General features: G+C 38.6%; 1 protein-coding gene across 1 annotated transcript; it reads left to right on the top strand.

Annotated features, from left to right (window-relative positions):
• Positions 1-6,114: 6,114 nt before the first annotated feature.
• Positions 6,115-27,251, top strand: LOC110706145 (D-3-phosphoglycerate dehydrogenase 2, chloroplastic-like; the record flags this gene model as incomplete). The annotated part of the gene is made up of 2 exons (XM_021884052.1): positions 6,115-6,994; positions 27,064-27,251. Coding segments are annotated over exons 1-2 (855 nt in total), but the record flags the coding sequence as incomplete, so codon positions are not given.
• Positions 27,252-27,256: the final 5 nt, after the last annotated feature.

Here is a 27,256-nt window from a genome sequence, read left to right as displayed (position 1 = left end):
TGAAACCCTAATTAGCAAACACGAAACCAACCCCCTCAAACTCCTTTTCTCTCTCTCTCTCTCACGACTCTCTCCTCCCCTCTCTGCGCCGATGGTGTGCTCGGTGGTGGTGGTGATCGTGGTGGTGTCGGTTATCCATTAAAGGTGGTGATCGCGGTTTTCCCCTTCACTTGACCAATCTAGTATTGGTGGACGCTTGTTCGAATTCCGTGGACTAAGTAGAGGAGTCACGCTTGGGGCTTTATTCTCTCCCTGATTTGTCAATCGAATAGCTACGTGGAATTCACGCTTCAAAGATATAATTATGTGATTCTTGAGTGTTATGCATGCGATCTTGTTTTAGGTGCGTATGAATATGATTCATGAAATTCCGCTTATAGTACCTAAAGTCCTACACTCATCACCCGCTCTTGTGGCTCTCTAAACACCAAAAAAAAAAAAAAAAAAAAAAAAAAAAAAAAAAAAAATTCAAGCCAATGGCAATATATTATCAATTAACTACAACTTTGAATTAGGGTAAAAAGAAAAATGTGCAAAAATACAAGAACTCTAGAAGATCGGAAACTTGTGAAACAAAACACTGCAATCGACGATTACGAAGTTTCATCAGCAATGAACTTCTCCAAGCTTGAATCGGAGATTTATTCCGGCAATGGCGAATCAGAGATTGATATTTTCACTAGTAAATATACTCCTTCATTGTGGTTGAATACCGACATCCAATTCTCTAAGATTTAGAGGTCTGCCATTGAAGCTGAAATGAGGAGAGAGAAACTAAGGTTTGATGAGGCTGTGAATCCTGTGATTATATTGCAGTTTCAAGTGAGAGAAACTTAACAGCCGCACAAACAGTTGGGCGCGAACTGCCGCACCCAATAGTTTGTGATTAATAAATGCTTTCATAGTATAAAAGATTTAGTGTTGAAACTCTTATAAATTAGACAAAGATTATATTTATATTCCATTATGCCTTTACTTTTGTTTTAAAGGGTGTGTCTAATTTTAGTTTTCACAACCTATTAACTTTTATACTTCCTCTGTTCTTTTTTAGACCTGTTTCTTTTATCACACTTGCAAATGAAAAACTTTAATGATCAATTACTTTAATTCTCCATAAGTAAAAATTATAAAATTTATATATATTATGATAATATTTATTGAGACGAATTTAAAAAGATCACACATGAATATGTTTTTCTTTACATATTATTCACAAAAGACGGCCAAAGGAGGGATGGTGAATAGTGTAAAAGTCAAAGTAAGTTAAGTAAAAAAGAATGGATGAAGTAATACGTAGTATAGATACTCTTTTGCCGCTAAATCACACTTATAAGACTCTATACATTGTCTTTTCATATTATATCCTTTCTCCAAACCCTCTCAGAGAATTACAATACTACGCAATCCTTCTCACCTACACTTCACTTCCTACATGAACAAGATTTGCGATATTATATCCAAGGTCGGTCCGGACGTCGTCCGTCTTGCAAGAGCATGTAAAGGATATTGATATCATCAATATCATTATCCCTTGATTTACTCCTTGATTTACACAATTAGGTTGATTGTCAAATGTACCTAGACATATACTCTAATGTATCTAGTCATCGTCTAATGCTTACTTATGTACAATAAATACTCTTGTACACTCATCAATATAATTAAGCTTTTTAAAATTCTTTTTTTCATAACTCTATCATCTTTTTCATCTAACTAAACTAAAATTATTTTAATCAAATTAAAATTATTTTTGCCGAGCTGAAATTATTTTTACTGAAATAAAATTACTTTATTTTTGTACTGGTTTGAACTTATTTTTGGTGAACTGAACTTATTTTTTTATTAAATATTATTGTTTGGTGAAAAGAACGCGACCTAAGTCATATTTGACTTCCAGATTCAATTTTCCAACCATCTATGGCATTTTAATTTTTTTCTAAGCATAGTACAACTTTTGTTTATTTATCTTATTCTAGAAAATAATTACTTATTCTCATAAAGTCTAACAAATGAGACCATATCAAGAAAGATTTAATTAGATACTATTACTTCCATTTATTTCACATATATTTTTCGATATTTATCTTTAGTAGATATTACTTCATTGTCTCTGTTCTATGGTTACTGTTTAACATTTATTGTCTCCAATGTACATCTTTGATCATGCATATATTCATTATAATTTGAGTAAAAAATTTAAAAATTCATATTTTGAAAATTCATTTTAAGACGAATCCTAGAACATACATCTGACATAACATATATGGTTTTAATCTTTATAATAGTGAAAAATAGTATATCTTCAGTCCTATACGGTCTTAACATCTACTATTCTTACAAGAATTTAGACAATTGAAGACAGAGTGTTGGTGTGATAAGTAGGTGTAAGAAAAAAGTTTGATAAAGTAAGAGAGATAATAATGTTCTTATCATATCCTTTTTTATCCGTCTTATAACGTTCTTAATTAAGATATTTCCATTTCTGACAAATTTCTTTACCATCTTACCTTTCTTACCCCTACAATATTTTCACTTAGGTCATGTTTGAATTGAGAGTAATGCATTGATAGGGTATAAAAGTCAAACTAAAGAAAATGAAAGCGAGTTTTAAGATAAATGAGATAGTAATGGTGTAATTGTAAGGAGATTATGCAGTGATAGTGAGGTGAGAGGTGCATAAAATAAAGGAACTATTATCCCTTATTTTGGGGGTAATAGTATCGTAAGGTGAGGGTGGGTATTTAGTATTTACTACCATCATAACCTCACTATGAAGGTAATAATCCCTCCATCTTTCTCTTATCCTCAATCTTCATGTCACAATCACTTTATTTTATTTGTAATCACAATCTCTCAAATAACATCTCCTCTAATCACTTCTAATCTTAATTTTTTCTTAGTTTGACTTTATAACTCCCTTAATTTATTACCCCGAATCTAAGCTTTGTTGTACACTTCTTTACTTTATGAATCTTTTTACTAAAGACAAATTCAGGGGGTGGCCAGCTAGCCAAGGTCACGACCTGCCCCATGATCCAAAAAAAATTTAAGAAGTTTAAGCTACACTAGAATAAAAAAAACAAGGTAACTTGGTTGATTTGGTTTTAGCTTAGATCTCATTGAATGTAGGTTAGAAGTTCAAAACCAGCAGCAGCCCACTTATTTATTTTTATTTCTTAACTAATTCAATTCTTTTTATCTTTCTTTCTTATTCTTTGTCCTAAAGATCAAAAATTAAATAAATCTAAGTTGATGTATGAATAAGCTTTAGAAATCTGCCCCAATCTACATAAAATTTCAAGATCCGTCATGACATACACTTTGAATATTATTAGGGTGGCTAACGCTCACGATGCGTGTATCATAGCTAGCTAGTTGTGTCTGGAAAGTTTTTTCAATTATTATTAGTAACATTAATGAGGCAAAATATGTAAATAATTTTTTCTAGGTATAAACATTTATGCACCATTCTTAAGAGTTCAAATTAAGGCAATTAATAACAATAATGATGACAAATAAGTAAATAAACATGTTAGAAGGTATAATTGTCCAAACTCTATTCAAAATATTACACATTCTTTAGATATACTCCCTCCATCCCAAAATATCTAGAACGTTGGACTTTTTCACTATTCATGTATTAGCTTTGACCATAATTTATACTAACATAATAATAATAAAAAAAAAATATTTTATTATTAAATATGTTACCGTATTAGATAGGTATTAGTATAAAGTTTCATAATATAATTTTTATAATATTTTTTATTAATATTTAGTTATATAAAAATAAAGTTAAATTAGTGCAGTACATTAACATGTGTGTAATATTGAATGTGTCTTCTGGGACAAAGGGAGTAACAAGGTTGATGTCAACGTTATAATAATACCACAAAGTGATATGTCGCAAAATGTTTTTTGATTTTTGGAAGTAGCATAGATTTTGTTGCATAATTTCTCAAAGTGATTGAAACTTACATTTATGATTTTTCAAAATAAAGAGAAATAATTAATTAAATTTACAATGAAATAGAGCAAATATATTTAATTATGGGTAAATATTGTAAAAAAAAAAAAAAAAAAAAAAAAAAAAAAAACGAAAAATAAAATTAAGATCATAATTGTCTCAACACTATTACTAAAAATTTATTCATACTTTTAAAAAGGGGTACGTAAATATGTAAATAAACATTTTTAGGGGCATGATTGTCTCTACACTATTTATAAGAATATATTCATAACTTTAAAAAGGTAAAAAATTTAAGAGCATAATTGTCTCAACAGTATTGATAAAAGTTTACTCATACTTTTAAAAAGGGGTAAATATATAAATAAAATTTTTAGGAGCATAATTTTCCCTACACTATTCATAAGTGTATATTCATACTTTTAAAAAGGTAGGGATAACTTTTTCTTACACACTCTCCACCTATTCACATTTTTTTTTTATCTCGCTAGCTTTTATGTTCATTCTTATGTACATTGTCACGAATCTTACATTGTCCCCACATAACTAACTTTTTTTTTTCTTGAGTTTAAAGTGTTAAAAAAACTTATTATATGAATAATACTCTAAATCAAAACGTGTCATCTAAAAATAAAGAGAACACTACTAGACAACATTTTACATACTCCCTCTATTTCAAAAACAGTGCGCTAATTTAACTAGCACATATATCATCCAAACTTTGACCATTAATATTTTTAATTATCAATAACTTTAAATTATATTATATAAAAAAATTATACATTCAGAAGATTCTATAATTGGCCACGCTACTATATGTTTAATCTTATAATGTAACGTGGCCAAAGTAGTTTATTGTGAGGCAAGAGAGTAATGACACCTAAAACCCATCCCCCACCCTCCAAAAACCCTAATCGAACCTCCCCAGCCATCGCTAGGGGTTCGGTTAGGGTTTTTCGAGGGTAAGGGATGGGTTTTTGGTGGTTTTGCGGCAGAGGGAGGGTTTTGGGGAAGGGGGTTTGGTGGTTCAGGCCAGCGCCGGGGAAGAGGGAAGGGGATGACGAGCGGGGGAAGGGGGGTCGGCGCCAGCGCTGTGAGAGGAGAATCTGGGCATGGCCGACACTAGGGGGAGGCTGACGCCGGTGGTGGCTGGTGGAGGAAATGGTTTTTTTTAATATTTTATTTTTGAAGAAAATTTTAAAAATATTTTCATTGTTAATTAACAACAATTGAAGTAGTTATTAAGAGTTAATTACATTGTTAAATGAATTTATTAAAAAGAAAAAAAATTTAACCGGTCATTCAGGTTGCAGGTAAAATAACATGTTTAAGGTAATACTCCTCAAAGTTTGTATCAAAACAAAAGGTTGATTTTTTTTTTTGCTGACCGCTCAAAATTTGTATTTATTTTTAACAATTTTTCTTAATTAAAATTATAAAGACAAAGTTAATATAGGAATAGTAAAAAATTCAATTTGTGTCCAATAATTTAGAGCTTAGACAGTAGTTTGGCTCTATTCTCACCTTATTTTTCACTTCTATTAAGTAATTATTGATTCAGGTAAGACAAAATAAGAACTATGGAGTAATAACTACAAATAAATTTTTTAAATAAGATAAGATTTAAAGAAGGAAGGAAGGAGAAAAAAAAAAAAAAACTCATATAAAATAGGAAAATGATGGCCATGTATAAGAAGTTCTAAAAGGAAATATTAAGTATTAATTAACATTAATTACATCGATATGCAGGTGATTTTGTCATAAATTCTCAGCTTAATTCTATTTTAGAAAGTATATTTAATGCTTACACAAATTCTTATATGTGGCTGATTCTGTGTGGCCAGCTATTATAGGATTATTTCATTAGTGTAATAAGGGTTACTTTGTCAATGTTAAAGGGGTTATTCGATCACTATTACAAAGGTTACTCGAGTAGTATTACAGAGATTACTTAATCAGTGTTATAGTGAGTTAGTGACCATACAATGTTACTAGCTACACACAAGAACACTAGACATGGCTAGTGAACACATCCAAATTTTAAGTCAAAAGTTTCATTAGATACGAAGTACTTCAATTCATACTTTAAAAAATAGGATGATGATCTGATGCCTTTAAAGTTAGAGGATTCCCACTCCATCGAGTTTTTACCCACCACCATTCTTAATCATAAATGTGGACCCCACCTCCATCCTTCAAATATATCCCCAAAATTAGATTTCCCAAAAGTTGGTGAATTAACAACAATTTAAATCTCACCTCTCACCCCATTTTTACTTTTCAGAAACTCCCTCTTTTCCCTTCATATTTTATTTTCAATTCTTCCTTCATTCAATCATCAACATTTTCAGAAAAAAAAAATGGCTACATCTGTTAAAACTTCATCAATATTTACATCTCTCAAAAACCAAAAACAACCAAAAAATTCATCATTTCATGAAATTAATCTCTCTTTTCTCGATAATTCATCCCCAAAAAATAATTTTCTTAAGCTCTCCTACACAAAATCAAAGCATAATAATAAAAATCTCAACCTAGTAACAAAAAACGCCCTCAACACAAACACCCTAGATACAACATCCCCCGTGTCGACGAAACCTAAAGAACCTTCAGTTGTAAACAATGGGACGGGTTTGGTACAGAAGCAAAACCGTCCCATGATCCTCGTCTCCGAGAAACTCGGAGAAGCAGGACTCGCGGTTTTACGCGAGTATGGTGAGGTCGACTGTATATACGACCTCACCCCGGAGGATCTATGCAAGCAGATAACAAAATACGACGCGTTGATCGTAAGGAGTGGGACGAAGGTGAATAGAGCGGTATTCGAGGCGGCGAAAGGGGGGTTGAAGGTGGTGGGAAGAGCAGGGGTTGGGATTGATAATGTGGATCTTCAAGCAGCGACGGAGCATGGGAGTTTAGTAGTGAATGCACCGACGGCTAATACTATTGCGGCTGCTGAACATGGGATTGCTTTGCTCACTTCTATGGCTAGGAATGTTGCTCAGGCTGATGCTTCCATGAAAGCTGGTATGAATTTTATTATGGGACCTACCTTTCTATGTTTATTTTTCTTGTTTTCTTACCTTATTATTAGTATTTGTGGGTTGGTGATATGTCGTTTTTGGATTAGATTTTTTAAATAATAATAATAAAAGTTATAATATGAATAGTAATAAATAATCAAAAAAATTTGTGTACACAATATTAGTGTAAATGGAATAGCTTAAAGGTAACATTTAGTTAATTTAAGGTGATTTTGAAATTTTAACTTAATACTTGTATGGTTTTATTGTAAATAGACCATAAAATGAGTTTTCTAAGAATAATTTGATTACTTATCGATTTTTACTCAAAAGAGATTAATATAAATTTATCAATAAAATATAGACAATTTTATTATATCATGGTAACCATTTTTTAAACATTTTGGAATAATTTTAAAATCAATGTAAAATAATATTTAACGTACAGTTGATTTATTTAAAAAGTTCATAAATAAATAAACTTAATAGTTATATTAGGATGGAGGCCGGGTGTTCAAGTATATACAAAGGATTTTTTTTTTTTTTTTTTTGTGTTAGAGAGCCACAAGGGCAGGTGATGAGAATCAATCCTAATATCTCTTGGAATTAGGAGAGAAGTTCTAACTACTTGAGCAAATATATATCACGTGATAGTTTAGATTTCACTAGATACACAAAGGGTATTTTAGTAAATTTATTATTAATGAAGTTTCTTCTATTGACATGTTGAACATTTAAGAGTGGATGTACTTTTGAAACCAAATATTGTAGGTTGTATATATAAAGGTTAAAAGGTAAAGGTTTTAAAAACTGACCCAAAACCTACCCAAATAAAAGCTAATTTAGATTTCGACTTATATGAACGCAAAAATTTAACATAATTCAAATTTAAAATGGACCCGATACGATCTGATGATCACATTAACCTGATCCAGTCACCCAAATTAGCAGCTTTATCAAAAAGTCAAATGAAAAAAAAAGTAATAATTACAATTATTTACAAGTTTGCCACTGATATATAAATTGTGTTTTGATTTTACGCCACAAATAAGCAACTTATATTTTTTTTTTAAATGGTAATTCATTATAAAATTTATTTCTGCTTTGATTTTGCTTTTTAGAGGGGCAATCACAAATTCACAATTCATAAACCATTAAAATTGGAATGCTTTTTGTAGACAGAAAGTAGAGTGCCGTCTTGCTGGGTCACACGACATATAGGCACCAGCAAATATACCCTTTTTAGATAGTAAATTTCCTAAATTTTTTTAAATTTTTTTTTGATAGATTAGATCTTTGTTTTGAGAGTAAACAAACCTAATTGTATATATTAAAGTACTGTATCTCACTTTTAAAGAAAAAAATTAATCTAGACTTGATATAATACTTCTATTAAATTTTTTGGAGTATATTCTTAAACACCTTCTGTAAAAACCTCACATATGCATAGGATTATACTTCTAATAAAAAGTAATCATTTGTTGGTGCTCACTCTTACAATTCAACTTTATTCAAGTGGATATTATTGGTCATACCACAGTCCACATCAATTAATCAATTCTTATAACTCTTATTAGGAATTTTCAATGAAAATATGAAATCATTTGTTATTTTATACAATTTTCATTACTAAATATATAAACAATAATATTTTATATTTGTCAATATAAGAAATTATAAAAATTTAAAATTTTGTAAATACACATTAAGGCTTACCTAAAAACATCTAACATGAGTATGCTCATATTTATCAAAAAAAAATATTTATAGTAGAAAAAAAATATTCCTACTCAATAAGAAGATTACAACTGATACAAATTTATATATATATATATATATAAAAAAAAAAAAAATCGAAGAGAGACATGAGTTTTGTTTAAGGCGGGTGTACGTTAATTTTAGCAATCTGAATCAATCGTTTTTAATAAGTACATAAGATTTAAATGAAATAAAAAATTCCTTCGTAAAAATTACGATTGTCGAGTAGATCTTGCACTGTGAATCATTTCTCGCTTATATTGCTGAAAATATATAGCCTTGTTGAAAAGACAATCTAACGATCCTTAATGTTTTCCTCCTGGTTCATCTAATTGTATTTGAAAACTTGATAACCTTTGCGATCTTACATAAATTTTCACCAATGAAATAATTTCACAACAATCCATTAGATCTATTATCATGGATTTAAAACTAATAAATTCTCCATTGAAAAAAAGGAGAGAATCCTTGTCTTTCGAAGGAGGTTGTAAAATTCTTATCTTTCGAAGGTGATCGGAAACCCTTTCTTCCAAGAGAGAAAAATTCCTTTCAAAAGAAAGAAACATTATTATAAATCTTTTTTAAAAAAAAAAAAAAAAAAAGAGCGAAACAAGGACGATTGGGGCTTTCCACCGGTTACACCAATGGAAGCCCCTCAAAAAATCAACAATGGAGGGGTTTAGGAGAGAAGAAAGAGGAGAGGAGAGTTTTGATGCTTAAGTGGTTGTTTGGTTGACAAACAAATTCATGGAATCTTAGAAAATGGATATGCGTGTACTTGCTTGGTTGACAATAACACATAGGAAGTGGGCTTCCTAGGAAGTTATACATTCTCAAAATGAAGGAATTAACTTACTTAGTCCCCCCTAGGTAAGTGGAACTTCCCATGGGAAATAGAAATTTCGACATCCAACAACCAAACAATTTTTGGCAGTGAAGTACAATTTTTGGAGAAAATACATAAATGATACTTTCCTTCGTATTTTATTACTTGTTCCACTTTCCTTTAGCGGCCGTGTTTATTACTTGCTCCATTTTCTTTTTTGGCAACTTCTAATAATATACAACTATTCCTAAAATAACCACCACTAACATCATGTCAAGTTATGGTAGAATTTTTTTGCACCTAAAGTAGACCTGATCAAGTATGGCCCGGCTTGATTTTGGGCAGAATTTTTTGGCCTGAAATCAGGTTGGGCCCGGCCCGATTTTTTTTTTGCCGGGTTTGGGAATGCGTTTTTATGCATATTTAGTTGAATTTTTTAGGCCCGGCCCCACCATTTTTGGCGGGTTTGGGCACAATAATTCCGGCCCGAGAAGTGGGCATAATTTTTTAGCTTCAGCCCAGCCCGGCCCGATGTTTGATCAGGTCTAACCTAAAGTATATGTGATGTCATCAAATTATTTTATATTTTTGTTTTATGATAAATTTTCGGTCAGCTATTTCACTAATACTCCAATTCCAAAATTAAAAAAAAAAAAAAATGCATGTGTAATTTTCATGTTTTTTTCTTTGTAATTTAAAAATTAGTATATTAATTAATATTCAAACTTAAGCCTTATTTACTTCACCTTATATTTGAAGAACTAAAATTAATTTTATAGAATTGGATTTTTTTTTTTTTGAAGCAACTAGAATTATTTTTGTTGAACTTAATTAATTTAACTGAATTAAAATTATTTTTATTGATTTCCTATTACATTTATTCCTTAAAGTTACTGATTTAAACTGAATTGAAATTAATTTTACTGAAATTAATTTTACTAAAGTAAAATTAGTTTTACTAAATTGAATTATTTTTACTGGATATTATTTTTTCAATGTGATAATAACTTCGCAATTGTTAAAAATTTAACAAATTATTTGTCAAAATCGTGCATCACACGAGACTAATCTAGAATTTTACTATTTTCCTCCTCACTAGATCCCCTTATATCATATTTTAGTATTTTTAATTTTCTCTCTCCTTTCCACTTATACTCACTTTTGTTTTTTTGGATTTTTTTTTATTTTTCAACTAACCCCACTTCCATTACATTTTACTACTTTCTACTATTGCTCCTTAAACTCGCCTATAAGATACACGATTTGACTTTTTTAAAAAAAAAACACACAGAAAATAGTGCAAATAATACACGACAAATGGTTTAAAAAAGGAAAAAAATAGAGGTCACAAATAGGGATGGCAAACAGGTCGGGTCGGGTCGGGTTCAGGTCGACCTGTTTACATAAACAGGTCAGGACCCCCCAACCTGAACCCGACCTGTTTACTTAAACAGGTCAAATAACCTGAACCCGACCTGGTTTTAAACGAGTCGACCTGAACCCGACCCGTCTAAACCTGTTTTTTTTTTTATTTTAAAAATACCCTTGTAATTTGTTTAACATGTATTTATACATGTATCATTCAACTAACATAAAATACAAATTCAAAGCAAACATAAATCCATTATAATTCCATTACACTTCATACAATCCTACAACAATAAAATTAAATATGATAAACTGGCTGGGTATTATCAAATAAATAATAAATAATTAGGCATTAAAATCGAAACAGGTGCTGCTGCGTTCGACATAATTCAGTATCTTCATCATCTTATTCGGATTCACATGTTCAATGGGTTCAGAAGGAATGAGGTTGTCAACTATCTGTTGATTAAAAATAAATTAAATAAATAATTAAGCCAAATGCAGAGAGAAATCACAAAAAATGCAAAAAATTAGTTAACAACATTCACACCATTCCAAGCTTCCAACTCATGATGAAAAAATCAACTCATAAACAAGCTGAAATATTCTCATAAACTCATAAAAAATCAAAGTAAATCGCATAAATAGATGATAAAAAATCAAATAAAATCGCATAATCAAAGTGATGAAAAAATAGCATAAACAAATAAACCCATAAACAAACAAACTTCAATCAGATTAAAACAAGTAAATTATTGAAATAGAAGAAACAAAACGCATAATAACATGTAAATTACTGAAATTGACGAAAAAAACGTATCAAAACACAAAAAAATTAAGTAAAGAGAATGAAATTAACAAGTAAATGACCTTGGGAATGTTGAGATGAATATTCAGCAAGCTAAGCTTCAATCAACAATTTTAATGGAAAAGAATTAAAAACAAGAGGGTAAAGAGAGAGAACTAGAGAAGAGAGAGAAAGAGAATGAGTAAATATTGAATGAAAAGCAGCGTGAGGTATGATTTTTTTTTAGGGTTTTTCATTAGATAGTTTGGGCTTAATTGGCCTGTATTTAAAAATTAGGTTGTAAAAACAGAGTGGTAAACAGGTTTAGGCGGGTTGGGTTCGGGTTGACCCGACCTGAAACCGACCCAATTAAATAAATGGGTTTAGGCGGGTTGGTTTCAGGTTGGGATTTCCAACCTGAACCCGACCTGTTTAACTTCAGGTTGGGTTCGGGTTGACCCAATTACGTAAACGGGTTGAAATTCTCTGTCAAAATCCATTTATTTCGGGTTGGGTTCGGGTCGGATTATCGGGTCGGGTCAGCTTTTTCCAGCCCTAGTCACAAAGACCATACTAACATGATGAAATTGCGAAAGTGCTCCACCCTATTTTGCTCACCACTAAACTGTTTAAAATTGGTATTTCTCTTTCCGAAACGGCGAAAACAAAAGGCAGCTCATCAATATGTGGGCCTGGTCTTGTGGGCAGTCCAGAGTCCAGAGCGAGTGGCCCATAAACTACTTTTCCTATTTTGTTTTTATTGATCAGACATCAATTTAACATTGAATTAAAGTAGTACTGTGTTGGAGAATTTAATGTCTAAATTTGGTGGTTAGATCTTATTTTCGACACCCGAGGAAAATTGGATCTTGTCCTTTTCTAATTATTCTACTCTTATTGACTTATTGTGTATCTGCTCATTATATTGCATCTTATAACTTGTTCATTTTAACTAAGATATGACCAGTTTGATAGAGTTAGTGGGGAACTCACATTATGATTTTGAGATAAGGGTGTTTCATCTTACCTTTTAAAAAAATAACTAAAGATTGATAACCGATCTAATTTTGATAAGGTATGGTTAATACTTTGATTTGATTTGCTTTTTAATTCTGTGTAAAGATATTGACAGTATAATTATATTAAGGTAAATTCGGAAAAAAAAAAAAGTTTATCAAGACAATATTGTTAGATGTATTTTTGTTACGAAGTACTAATCAAGTACAATACCTGGTTTGTGGAGGCAATGGTACATACATTTCATTATAAAAAAAAGGAATGAATATGTTATAAAAATGTAATGAACATATAAATACAATGAAAAGAACATCCTATTAAATGTAATGAACATATACTTAGAGTAAAAAAAAACATATTATTAAAATGTAATGAACATGTTTCGGGGTTTTCTGATGTCCTGCGGGAGAGTTACAATTCCGAGACTGGAACCGGACGCCTGTACCTGCAAAACAAACGGATGCTCCGGATGATTGGAGATCCGCTTCCGACGGTCAAGTTAGTACTTGATTAAGGAGTAATTAATGCGGAAATTAAAGTGATTGGGTCTCTCTAGGTGAGAGTGTTTAATGTGTGTAATCTGCGTTTTTAGCGTGTTCTCCCCCTTAATGAGGATTAAGGGAGGTATTTATAACCTCGGGAAACGTGACAATCTAGGTTTAGGTTAACCTTGGACTGATTGGGCTTCCCTCGGGAGTTGGGCCTAGGTGACCGGTTATCCCAAGTGTCATGGGAAGGACACGTGTCGTGTCGTAATTGGTCCATGGTGGACGGATCAGTGCTTGACACGTGGCAGGCTCCTATTGGCCCATGTGACGGACACATGGCGGAATCTGATTGGTCCACTTGTCAGATGGTGATTGGTGGGGAAAAATCCCCTAATCATTTGCCCCTCACAGGTGGCACGTGACTAGTCACGTGTTACCTGTGACAGGTATCGCCCTGTAATAGGCGACGGCCTGCTACAGGTGTCACTCGGCGAGAGGCCGAGAGATTCTCCCGCCAAAATTTTGAATTCTGAAAGTGACCCTTTGCCTTCTCACTTCGCCTATATAAAGGAGTGTTGACTTCGGTCATTTTCACACTTGAAAACTTTGTGAGAGAACATTCGGACCCCTGAACTTGCTCTGACAATTTGGACCTTTTCTGCCTACCGCCTGTTCTGACAAGCCGACTGCAAAGGATTTTCAGAACTTCATCAATCGCCACTCGTTCAGGTAACCGTCGGTTCTCTTACTCTTAATTTTCTCTTTACTTTATTCTTTTTTGAAATGGCACCACGGAAGCACACGACACGACCTAGGTTAGTGATCAGCCGGTCACCGGGGACGGCTGAATCTAGGACTAGGAGTGCCGCCTGCCCTTTGCCCTTTATACAAAGTCCGACTGTATCTGTGTCTATGTAGAGCATGATGGCCAGAACAAAAAAGACTGTCAGGATCTCAAACTCAGACGGCTCCTCCCACAGGGTGCCGATTAGTGAAACATCTGACCAGGTGCCAGATGTGGAAGTGAAACAAAGCGGCTTGAAAGCCGGCAGTTCTGAGGGAGGAGTCAAAGTGACCCCTTCCCATTTTACAGTTGACAATTCTACATTCTCTCCTGCTCCTTTTAAAGGAGAGGAGGCGGGCCCCTCCGGGAGAGGGGAGGAGTCGTTCTCTTCGGACTCGTCAGAGGAAGATTCCGAGTCTAGCTCTTCTGGCCATGCTTCTCTGGACACAGAAGAGAAAAACAGTCGCCTGCAAGAGGCGAGGCTTTCTCACGCAGTTGAGAAGGGGGACGATTGGGCGGAGCCATCCGCCTCTCACCGAGAGCAAAATACCCCCTACTACTGCACGGTACCTCGGGGCCGGATCACAGCCATGCAAGAGAAAGTGGAGAGCTTTATCGCAAACCACACAATGGGCCCCGGCTTTTTAGTGTTCATACCGGATCCAGAAGACACAGTCGTCTGGCCGGCTGGTACCAGTTATGATGGCGCCTGCTTTGGCTGCTACGAGGCGGCCATCAAGGCTGGGCTGCGCTTCCCACTACATCCGGCTGTTCAGGGGATCTTGGATGGGTATGAGTTGGGGTTATGGCAGTTAGCCCCGAACTCCTGGGTCAACGTACTTGGCTATGTGGCCGGGTGCGAACTGCACGGGGTGGAGCCGAGCTTCGAGGCTTTCGCCCACATGAACTACCTCAGCCGGACCCCTAAGGCAGGCGGTACCGGCTGATATCAATTGACGAGCCACAGGGGCTACCTCATGACGAGAGGTAAAGCAAACAAATGGAAGGACTGGCGGAGCACCTTCCTCATCATTGAGAGTTCAGACACAGAGCTGAACAAGCGCTTCAACAGGTGGAACAGGAATCCGCCCCTTCTTGCAGGCGGCCGCAGCATGCCGCCTGTTCCCCCCAAGGCTAAGAAAGAGATCCTAGATAAAGGACTCTTCAAAGTAGAGTCGAAGGTGAACTCTACTTCAGGGGTACGAGAGCAAGTACCCCTGCACTGCGTCCCGAGCTTCAAATGGCTCTACGACGAGTACTTTTTGGCCGCCTGTGCCCTCAGCAGTCGGTGCTCAAGAGGTAGCCGGCCTGTCGAATACTCTGTTGTTCCGTGCATTTCTTGTTATGACTTTTATTAACTTTGCTATTTGTTTTTGCAGCGGACGCCATGAGCAAAATTACCGCCTCCAAGACTGCGGCGGCCATGTTGCGGGCCTCCATCATGCAACAGTCTTCAACCGACTCCCCCATCAAGGGGGCACCCTTGGTGGGCTTCGAACCTTTCACCCTCTTTTTGGAGTTGTGTTTATGTATATACTGACTCTTTTCTTTTTTAGACGGGCGCTCCAAGAGCTTCTTCTTCCCAACAGCCGGACCCCAAGGCCCGGAGGACGACTGTTGCGAGCTCTCCTGGTTCTGCCAGGAAACATGCGGCGGCTGAGAAACAGCCGGCCACTTCTTCTAAAACTCCAGCTGGGCCACGTAGAAGTATGAAATTGTCCTTGTAAATTTTAGACTTGCTCCCTTCTTTACTAGGTCTAATCCGTTTGTTTATGCTTGATGCAACCGGCCCTCAGGAGCCTGACTTGGTCGAGGTGGCCAAGTCTATGATCAAGGCCGTTCCTCCAGCTGAAAGGGAGGCGGTCAGGGGTGTCGGCACCCTTGACCTAGACGGGATTGCAGGGGTCCTTGCTGAGGTATACTTAGCATATTTTTGAGTATTTGAATTCCAGGACGCCTGTTTTCTTTTTGTTTGGAAACTGACGCCTGTTCCCCTTTGTACTTAGGCCCTGCTCCGAGTGAACGGCCTTCGCAAGCCGCTTGACCGGAAGAACAAAGAGGTAAAGGCTGCAAAAGCTATGGCCGCCTCTGACTGTGATAAGGCAATGTTTCAAATTGCCCAAAATGAAGTTCTGACCATTGATATTCTTTATTATCAGGCGCAGGCTACCGCCGCTATCCGGGCTCAGTTAGAGGCGGCCCAGAAGAGGAATAGCGAGCTGGAGGCGACCATCAACAACCTCAAGGCCGAGCTGAGACCTCTTCGCCAAAAGATGTCCTCATACGAAACCTTGGAGAAATCCTTGGCGAGCGTAAAGGTATGCCTGGTGACCCAGGAGAAGAGTCTTACTCAGGAGCTCTCGGAAAAGGCCGAGCAAGAAAAGAAAGAGCTGGTCCAGGAGATGATGGAAGACTCTGCTCAAATCCAGCGCATGACTTGGGGCCGCCTCTTCCCCAATGCCGACTTTGCCTCATGGGAAAAAACGTACCGCCAGTGTTCTGATAGATATAATCAAGAGATCCTGGCGGCTGCTGAGGAAGAGGCGTTGGAGGAGGCGTTGGAGGAGGAGGAGCAGCCGGTAGTGGCGCTTGTGCCGCTTGGGGGTAATGCATCAAAGAAGGATGCAGCTGAAACCGAGTCCAGCAAGAAGAGTGCTGACCAGGCGGCAGCTGCTGATATTGAAGATCTGCCCCCTTCTTAAGCTTTATGTCTTCTTTCCACGGCCTGCGTGCCGTTTGTTTGTATTTACCCGGCCAGGGGGCCGGGGCTCTGAATATTTTGCCGGTCTTTAATGACCAGCTTCTTTTTAATGAATATTTTGTTTTGCTTCAAATTTGTTTAAGTATTGAATATTCTGATATCCAATTGTACACTATACCGACTGTTTTACATGGCCAATAGTTGCAGACAGGTACGGATAGTTAGTCACGCCGCCTATGCCCCTGGACGACTGGTTGTCTGTTTCCAGGCTAGACGATCAGTCGGCCATTTATCCAATCGGTATTCGAACCATTTTAAAGACTGGATCCCCTTTAGGCAGGCGGTCCTGTCATTTGTAAAATTAACCAAGTAGGAAAGTGGTTTCCTACTTGTCATGCTTTTAGGCTAGAGACTTTAGGCCGTCTAGGCCGACTGCTCCCCGCCATATTTAATCTAGTGTGAACGGGTGCTGTATGAACACCTTTTTAGTTTCATACTAAATTTTTAAGGAGTGACCAAGTAAACATGATTGTTACCTAGTCGCCAAGTAACTGAGTAGTAGAGGTATCAAGCCGTGGGTACCGGTTGTTCCCCTTTATTCGCCAATGTTTGTTGGCTTTTAACTCATAGGTTGTTAACCTAGCAGGAGTAGTGGTTGAGAGCCCCTGTTTGCTAAAAACAGGCGGACGACTCATACCTTTTAGGCTCCATACTAAGTTTGAGAGAGTGACTATGAGTTAACTTTGGAGTTACTCAGTCGCCGTCACTCCTGCTTGAGTAGTAAAGGTACCAGGCGGCGGAGGCCGGCTGAACCTTTTGATTCGCCAATGTTTGTTGGCTATTAACTCAAGAGTTACCCCCTGCATTTATCCCAAGTAATACAGGCGGTCATCTGACTCAGATGTCAACTGCTACCACTGGTTTGGTTAGTGATAGAGTTATCCTTGTCTCAAAAACGGCTACGTGGTTGCCCTTGGGGACAGTCGTATAGGTGCCGTGTAATTAGTTTATAGAGCAATATTCCACCAAAAGGGAGCTGCTCTCTGCGACAAATTTCATCCGGAGGGATGCCGTCGGACGCCTGCTATGATGTTGGGACAGGTCGTATTAGTTTTGAAGATTGGATCAGTTGGCTTGGCGCCTGGTCTGATCATTCGGCCTGTGGCCTTGGTTAGTTCTTGGTGAACGTAGGTGCTAAGTAAAAGGAGGGTAGCCGCCTGTTTAGGCACAGGGTCGGCCAGGCCCTGATCATTTTTAGTTAAGTATAAGGGGGGTGGCTGTGTGTTTGGAACCAGTCGACCCTCTTCTATGGAGAGTAGCCGACTATATGTCCAGACGGCATGCCCCTATGGTGATAGAGTAAAATATTCAATGGAGAGTAGCCGACTGTAAAGGTACAGGCGGCATGCCCCTCTGAAGATAGTAAAATACTCAATGGAGAGTAGCCGACTGTAAAGGTACAGACGGCATGCCCCTCTGAAGATAGAGTAAAATACTCAATGGAGAGTAGCCGACTGTAAAGGTACAGACGGCATGCCCCTCTGAAGATAGAGTAAAATACTCAATGGAGAGTAGCCGACTATAAATGTATAGGCGGCCTGCCCCTCTTAAGTAAGAATAAAAATTAAACATGGAGAGTAGGCGACTGTTTGTTAGTAGGCGTGCCCCTCTTAGTACAAAATTGAATATTAAGTGCAAACTTTTATTAAGTAGCCCTTGACTATTTACATCATTCAAAAGAAATATTTCTTAAGATTATCTACATTCCAAGTTCGAGGCAACGGTTGTCCGTCTGGTGTTCCCAGACGGTAGGTACCGTCCCTGACCTCTTCACAGATTCAGTAGGGTCCTTCCCAGTTGGGAGTTAGTTTGCCAGACTCATTAGCTCTACCAACTGCTTCCATTTTTCTAAGTACAAAGTCCCCACTTTGAGTGGACGCCTGTGTACTTTTTTGTTGTATGATCTAGTCATTCTCAGGCGGTAAATTTCATGGCGCAAGACAGCATTGCCCCTCCTTTCAGGAAGTGAGTCTAATGCCAGGCGCATGGCTTCCCAGTTTGCCTCTTCGTCATATAGCATTACTCGAAGAGTCGGCTCGTAGTGTTTTATTGGAAGAACAGCTTCCGCACCATATGTTAGGAGGAATGGAGTTTCTCCAGTCGCCCCTTTTTCAGTCGTCCTAATGGCCCAGAGAACATGTGGTAATTCATCCGCCCATAGGCCGCCTGCTCGTTCAATCTTTTTCTTGAGACCGTCTGAGATGATTTTATTAAAGGCTTCTACCTGGCCGTTTGCTTGTGGACGGCCGACAGATGCAAAGTAGTGTGAAATTCCTTGGTCACCCAACCAGCTTTTGAGAACAGACGTCTCAAATTGGGGACCATTATCAAAAACCATAGACATGGGAACCCCGAACCGAGTGATGACATTTTTCCAAATGAATGAAATTACATCCTTCGTCTTGATTCCCTTTACAGCCTCCGCCTCTACCCATTTAGTGAAGTAGTCGACGGCAACAAGTATGTACCTCCTTCCGCCTGTAGCAGGCGTATATGGACCCAGAATATCCATGCCCCACTTAGCAAACGGTAGTGGGCTATGAATGGTAGTGAGGTCAGTAGCCGGACGGTGAATTAGTTTGCCAAACCTTTGGCACTTGTCACATTTTTTCACCATCACCATCGCATCTGCTTCTAAAGTAGGCCAAAAGTAGCCCTGCCGCCTTGCCCGTTGAGCAAGCGTCCTACCGCCTATATGGGAATCACAGTAACCAAAGTGAAGATCGTCTAGTATCTCTCGTCCCTTTTCTGGAGTAACACACTTTAAGAAGGGTTGAAGGTACCCCCTTTTGTGAAATTCTCCCTTTATTATTTCAAAACTGGTTGCTCGTTTTTTCAGTGTTGCCGCCTGTTGATGATCATCCGGCAGGATACCGTTTGTCAGATATGCCCTGATTGGATCCATCCAGGTTGAGCTTCTGTCTAGGATTCCAATAGGGTCTTCCTCGATGCTTCTCTTCTCCATTACTTCCCAAAAAACAGTTCGAGGAGTATCACAGGAGGCGGATGATGCTAATTTTGACAGTGCATCCGCCTGGTTGTTTTCTGATCTCGGCACTTGGGTCAGATGGAAATCCTCAAGGGAGCCGACTGCTTGTCGGACCGCCTGTAAATACTTGATCATGGCCGGATGGGTTTCTTCGTATTCGCCATTGTACTGACTCACTATCAATTGTGAATCGGAACAGGCGTCTATTTTTCTTGCCCCTGCCGCTTGCACATGCGGATTCCGGCTAGTAAAGCTTCATATTCTGCCTCATTGTTAAAGGCCTGAAAACTGAAGCGTAGAGCATACTCGTACCTGTCGCCCTCTGGCGACTGACATATGACGCCTGCTCCACAACCATTTGAAGTAGAGCTTCCGTCCACATATACCTTCCAGACTTGGTCTGTAACTTGAGAGTCCGGAGGACGAGTCATCTCAACAATAAAGTCAGCAAAGGCTTGCCCCTTCACTGCTTTTCTAGGCTCGAAAGTAACTTCGAGGCTCTGAATTTCTATGGCCCATTTGATCATTCGGCCTGACGAATCCATGATGGTCAGTGGCCGCTTGATAGGTTGGTCTGTATACACGACGACTGCATGTGCCAAAAAGTAGGGCTTCAATTTTTTAACAGCCATGAAGAGTGCAAGACCAAATTTCTCCACTAAGGGATACCTCAACTCGGCATTTTTCAGTACATGACTGACAAAGTAGACCGGGAGCTGACAGCCGTCTCTTTCAGCAAGGAGAACAACGCTTAACGCATGATCAGAGACGGCCAGGTACATGTAGATTACTTCTTTGGGCAAAGGGCTGACCAGCCTCGGCAAGGAATGCAAGTGAACTTTCAATTTCTGGAAGGCCGCCTCAGCATCCTACCCCCATTCAAACCTTGCCTTTTTCTTAATTGCCTGGAAAAAGTATAGGCATTTGTCGCCTGATCGGCTTAGAAATCTTCCCAAGGCCGCCAGACAACCTGTTAACTTCTGAACCTCTCGGATGGTACGAGGCGACTGCATGTCGATGACCGCCTGCACCTTCTCAGGGTTTGCCTCTATTCCTCTCTGATTGATAAGGAATCCGAGAAATTTCCCAGACTCAACTCCAAAGACACATTTCTTGGGATTGAGCATGACATGGTGCCGCCTGAGTGTGGCGAAAGTTTCTCGGAGGTCCGACAGATGATCTTTCTGAAGTTTTGACTTGACAATCATATCATCAATATATGCCTCGACATTTCTCCCAATTTGATCAAAGAACACAGTGTTTATCATTCGCTGGAAAGTGGCCGGGGCATTCTTAAGACCAAACGGCATGACCGTGTAACAGTATAACCCCTGATCAGTGACGAAGGCCGTCTTCTCCTGATCTTTCTTCCATAAAGGAATTTGATGGAAACCAGAGTAGGCGTCCATAAAGCTCATCAAAGCATGGCCGGCTATTAAGTCGACCAGGTTATCAATTTTAGGCAGAGGGTAACTGTCTTTGGGGCACGCCTTGTTTAAGTCTGTGTAGTCTACACACATTCGCCAGGTGCCATTCGGCTTTTTAACAAGCACCACATTTGCAACCCAGTCTGGGAAGTAACATTGCCGAATGAACCCTGCATCAAGTAATTTTTTAACTTCGGCGGCTGCCGCCTGACCTCTTTTTTCGCCATGGTTCCGCTTCTTCTGCCGTACCAGCTTCTTTTTCGGATCCACGGCTAGTTTATGTACCGCCAGATCAGGACTAATGCCTGGCATTTCATGGACTTCGAATGCAAAGATGTCCTTGTATTCTTTCAATAGTTTGTGAAAGTCGTCACCCAGGACTCTCAGAGCAGTCGTCCCAACTTTGACTGTTCGCTCAGGACGTGAGTCGTCTAAGATTAAGTCCGTATGCTCACCAGCCGGCTGAGGGCGGAATTCATCCGACCGCTCCTATGCCAATGATTGCTATTTTCTGTCTTTTCGTGCGGCCCCTGTCTGGGATGCCTTTCTCTTCTTGCCGCCTGCTTCTTGAACAGGCGCACTCTCCTTGACATTGTCAAGGTCTATTTTTCCACCACTCGACCCAGTGGCCATAACAGTGGGCTTGACATCCGAGAGATAGCACTCTCGGGCCATCCTCTGATCTCCCCTTAGGGACCCGACTGTTCCATTATCCCTCTCAAACTTGAGCAACATAAGAGATGGGATTATAACAGCCTTGGAATTATTCAGGGTTGGTCGTCCCAGAATCATGTTGTAGGCCGAGAGTTCTTTTACTACCAGGAACCTAACTACCATGTGTCGTCCTTCCCTTTTTCGCCCAGGCGGATGGGTAAATCCACTCGTCCCACTGGGTGGACGACTCCTCCTCCAAACCCTACTAAAGAGTGGGATGCCGGATGTATGCAATCAGTCTGATATTTTAGTTTCGACAGACATTTGCTACTGATGAGATCTGAGGAGCTTCCGGTATCTATGAGGATTCGGCCAACTCTCTGGTTGGCCACTTTACATTCAATAACGATAGGGTCGTCATGCGGCCCTCTTACCCCTCCTAGATCTTCTTCAGTGATGACAATCTCAGGAAATGAATATTTGGAGGGTCATTCTTGGTGAACGGAATTTATATCTAACCGCCTGATATTGTCTTTGTTGCCCCTAATAGTGGGGCCGCCTCCTGAGAAGCCGCCTGCAATGGTGTAGACGACTGCATCATCTGTATCGGAACTGTCGGCCTGTTGATTCTTTTTGGCCGACTGCTTTTTTGAGGAAGTGTTCCCCGTAGATTTCTTGACATAAGTGTCAAGATCACCTTGCTCAGCCAGGCGGTCCAGATACCGCATGAGACTGATGCATTCATTGGTGTGATGACCAACATCTTCATGATAAGCACAGAATTTTTCTTGGTTCCGGTTATTTGCAGAACCCTTCATGGGGACCGGCTTCTCAATTGAGATCCGTCCCTTGATTTCCTTTAGGATAAACTGGATATCCTTGTTAAACGCATACTTTGGGGAGTATGGTTTGAATTCTTTTTTCTTTTTCTGGGCCGGCTGTTTAGAGGAATCAGCCGCCCAGACCTCGTTTCTCTTCTCGTCTTTGTTTGACGACTGTTTCTGTCGTCCTTCTCTTTTGTCGGACCTTTTCCCGTCTGACTGTTTTACCGTACTACAAAGATCAGTCGCCTGTATATAGGCTTCCGCTTCAATCAAGGCCTCTTGAAGAGTCGCCACCCTCTTTCAGACCAAATCAAATTTGAAGGTCGACCCGTCTTTGAGACCTTTGAAAAAGTCAGTATAGGCTACTTCATCCGGTAACCCTTGAATCTGTATTCTCATCAGGTTAAACCGCCTGATGTAAGAACGAAGCCCCTCCTTCTCGCCCTGCTGAATTGTTCCTAAATCAAGGGTCGTCTTCTTCGCAGGGATGTTCATGGCGAAGTTGGAGGTGAATAAGTAAGCAAGCGTCCTGAAGTTATTTACACAACCAGTCGGCAGGTTGCCGAACCATTGTTGTGCGATTCCTTTGAGAGTCGCTGGGAAACACTTGCACCAAGTGGGATCATCCAACCCTTGAAGGTACATCAGGTTGGTGAATGCCATCAGATGGTCTTCTGGGTTAGTTGTGCCGTCATAGGCGCCTACTAATACATTTTTCACTTTGGTCGGCTGAGCGGCTTCAGTAATTTCCTTGGAGAAGGCCGACGGCTGTTCACCAAGTCTAAGCAACCGTAGCTGCCAGTCCATAGGTCGGACATTTTTTTGCTGCATGTCCACCAAACGGAGGTGGCTGTAAAAAATATTGTTGTTGCGGTACAAACGGTAAGTTTGGTACCGCCTGGTCGCTATGAAAGCCGGACTGACGGGAGGTGCCGCCTGACTGACTCTCATGATACGACTGAGTATGCCTCATCGAGGTATTTCGCAGACTGTCTTGGAAGTTTGAAGTAGAGGCCGACTCTGACAATCGGCTACTCTTCTTCTGCTCTAGCAGTAGCCGAGCGTCTGTGTATGTTTTCCTCGACCCGTCCGCCTGAATATGACGAGCAGGTTTCCTATTTCCTGGAGTAGGAAAACGGTATTTTGTGAAATCAAGGGCAGGTGGCTCCACTTCCTAGATTTAGGATGAGGGGTCGCCTCTCGCCTTGAACTGGTTTCCTCTTCCGTGAAGTGGAGGGTTTCTTAGCCGACTGCTCCTTGTCCAGAGCAGGCGGCTTCTTGTTGATCAACTCTTGAATTTCTCCCTTGAAGTCCCTCATGAAGGTCATGAGTTCGTTCCTTGTGATGGGAGCAGACCCATCAGTCGGCTGCTGCCGAACAGGCGGTGCGCCTGCTGGCTTCGCTTCCAGTTTGAAGATGTTCCCGTTCCCTCCTTTCGGTATGACGGGTACGTCGGGCCCTTAGGGTCCCGTCTGAAGCTGTGTGAGCTTCAACTTCAAATTCATTCTCAGTATCGTGGTCCGACTGAACTTGAGGGTCGTCTAGGGACGTCTCTCTTCAGGAGTCGGTACAGACGTGGATGCCATCTCAGAAGTACTCTCCCACAGACGGCGCCAAATGTTTCGGGGTTTTCTGATGTCCTGCGGGAGAGTTACAATTCCGAGACTGGAACCGGACGCCTGTACCTGCAAAACAAACGGATGCTCCGGATGATTGGAGATCCGCTTCCGACGGTCAAGTTAGTACTTGATTAAGGAGTAATTAATGCGTAAATTAAAGTGATTGGGTCTCTCTAGGTGAGAGTGTTTAATGTGTGTAATCTGCGTTTTTAGCGTGTTCTCCCCTTAATGAGGATTAAGGGAGGTATTTATAACCTCGGGAAACGTGCCAATCTAGGTTTAGGTTAACCTTGGACTGATTGGGCTTCCTCGGGAGTTGGGCCTAGGTGACCGGTTATCCCAGGTGTCATGGGAAGGACACGTGTCGTGTCGTAATTGGTCCATGGTGGACGGATCAGTGCTTGACACGTGGCAGGCTCCTATTGACCCATGTGACGGACACATGGCGGAACCTGATTGGTCACTTGTCAGATGGTGATTGGTGGGGAAAAATCCCTAATCAGAACATATACATAAAGTGAAAAGAACATATTGTTAAATAATGTTCTTTATCTCCATGTTCTTTTATTGTTAGTATGATGTACTTTTATTTGTGACATAAATGTTCATTGTTTATTTTGAAATGGTTTTTGAATTTTGACTTTAAATTATGGTGGTTGAATAAAAATACTGTTTATTACATTATATTATCATGTTCTTTATTAATATTACAGATATTTTTAGATATACAAAAAGAACATAAAGCTGGATGTTGTTTATAGAACAGTTATATGTTCTTTACAAAACAACTATATGTTCATTACAAACAACTAAATATTTATTTCGCCTTTTTTTAAAATAAATAAATAAATAAATAAAAATTAATCCATATGCACCAAGCATGGTGCATATGCCTCCAAGAAGAAAATTTCAAATCTAGTATAGTAAAAAAGAAAACAATAAGTAATTACTAGAGCAATAAGTCTTCTATAAGGCGAAGTTACGTTAATTTTATTGAAAAAACGGTACAGTCAATCTAAGGTAACTTTAACAATTTTTAAAAATAACATTAACTCCTTTAAGGCTTTAAGAACTTTTAATTTGTAATGATTTTAATTGTATTTTAATATGTATTTTCTAATGAATATTAAAAGCTAATGTCATTAATCTGATACATTATAAATCTTTTTGTAAGAGTTAGATTTATGTTATGAAAATGGTAACTTTTATAATATATAAGGGTTTATCTTATATACTTTTAAGGTAACTTAAATCGGTGTTACATAACTTAATGAAAATCGCCTTAATAATTTATAAATGAAAATTTGTGTTAGTAAAGGGTGTTTGATTCACCTATTAATTAAGATATTTATCTCTTGATGATTATCACAAAATTAAAAATCTTGTTCTTCATTTAGGATTGTCTCAAAATGACATGCTACTTTTTATTTTATTACCTTAATTGATAAATACAATTATGGATTCTATTAAATTAAACCAAATGCACGGTTGATAATTCAATTGTAAATTATTAAGGAAAAATTGTCAAAAATAAAACGACCTTTCATGAGTCTTCTAAAAATAAAATGACATTTTGATTATTTCAACATAAAACGACCTTTTGATATGAATCTACTCAAAATAGAACAAAAAAACCAGTAACCTATTTAATAGGTTACACCAACCACGTGTTGTATTGTGATTGGTTAAGATTTTTTATTTTAATTTTAACATTTTCATTTTTAAAAAACTGATTTTAATTTTTTAATAAAAATAATATAATAAAATTTCTCCCTCCCTTGCCGTACTGCCACCCCCTCCCCTCTCCATTCCCGTTCTGCTACCCCTTCCACCCCCCTTCTGTGCTGCCCACCATTCACACTCCGACGCCGCTCCCCTAACCCTAATCCTCCCTAGAAAACCACCAAAATAACCCATCCAACCAATTGGAAACCCCTAAACTCCACCTGACCACCACGAAATCCTACCCAACCAACCCGTAACCTAGCCCACTCCACCGGAAACCCACCCTATCCCACCCCAAAACCAAAATCCTACTGATTTAGCTCACCCATTTAATATAACTCACCTTTCAATGGGCTTCAATGGAGATAGAGGAAAGGGAAGGGAAAGGGGTGTGGGGATGGATTTAACTTGCGAGAAGAGGGGTTGAGATGGGTTTAATCGGAGGGGAAGGGAGGTGTTGATGGTGGACGGTTGGGCAGCGCTTGCGGGAGGAAAGTGGTTTTATGGATTTTTTTTTTTTTAAAAATAATAAAATAATGCAAAAGTTAAATAAAAAAAAAACTATCAATTACAATGAGACACGTGTCCTAATAAACTTGTCAAATCGGTCACCAATAGGCCACGTTCTATCTTGAGCGGAAGCATGTCAAAGGTCATTTTATTTTAGAATAATCTAAAGGTCGTTTTATTTTTAGGAAACCCATGAAGGATTGTTTTATTTTTGACAATTTTTCCAATTTTTAAAGGTTGAAAGACAGTTATGATATTTTAACTCAATTTCTCATGTATGACCTCTTATCAAATGAAACTTGTTATTTTAGTAACGGAAGAGTATCCGAGACATAAGAATTCAAGTTTAAAAGACAATACAGCAAATCAAATCATCATTTGTTATTATATCTTGCTAGTAAGTCATTAGCAATGTCATATTTGTGTAAGATCATTGTTGCCTAGCTACTTGCCTTGTTGGGGTAATATGCAACTCGAAATTATGATATATCCAATACTAGCATAAAGGCATGAATCTAACACTTGAAAATCTCCAGGAATATGGGGAAGGAGCAAGTATGTAGGTGTGTCTCTGGTTGGGAAGACTTTGGCTGTGATGGGATTTGGGAAGGTCGGATCAGAAGTTGCAAGACGAGCAAAAGGTCTAGGCATGCACGTTATTGCTCACGATCCTTATGCTCCGGCAGACAGAGCACGTGCAGTTGGTGTTGAGTTGGTTTCCTTTGATCA

The sequence above is a fragment of the Chenopodium quinoa genome, unplaced genomic scaffold (genome assembly GCF_001683475.1).
Source record: "Chenopodium quinoa cultivar QQ74 unplaced genomic scaffold, ASM168347v1, whole genome shotgun sequence".
NCBI lineage: Eukaryota > Viridiplantae > Streptophyta > Magnoliopsida > Caryophyllales > Amaranthaceae > Chenopodium > Chenopodium quinoa.
Note: the sequence above shows the minus strand (reverse complement) of the source record. Positions and strands in the feature narration are given on the sequence as shown.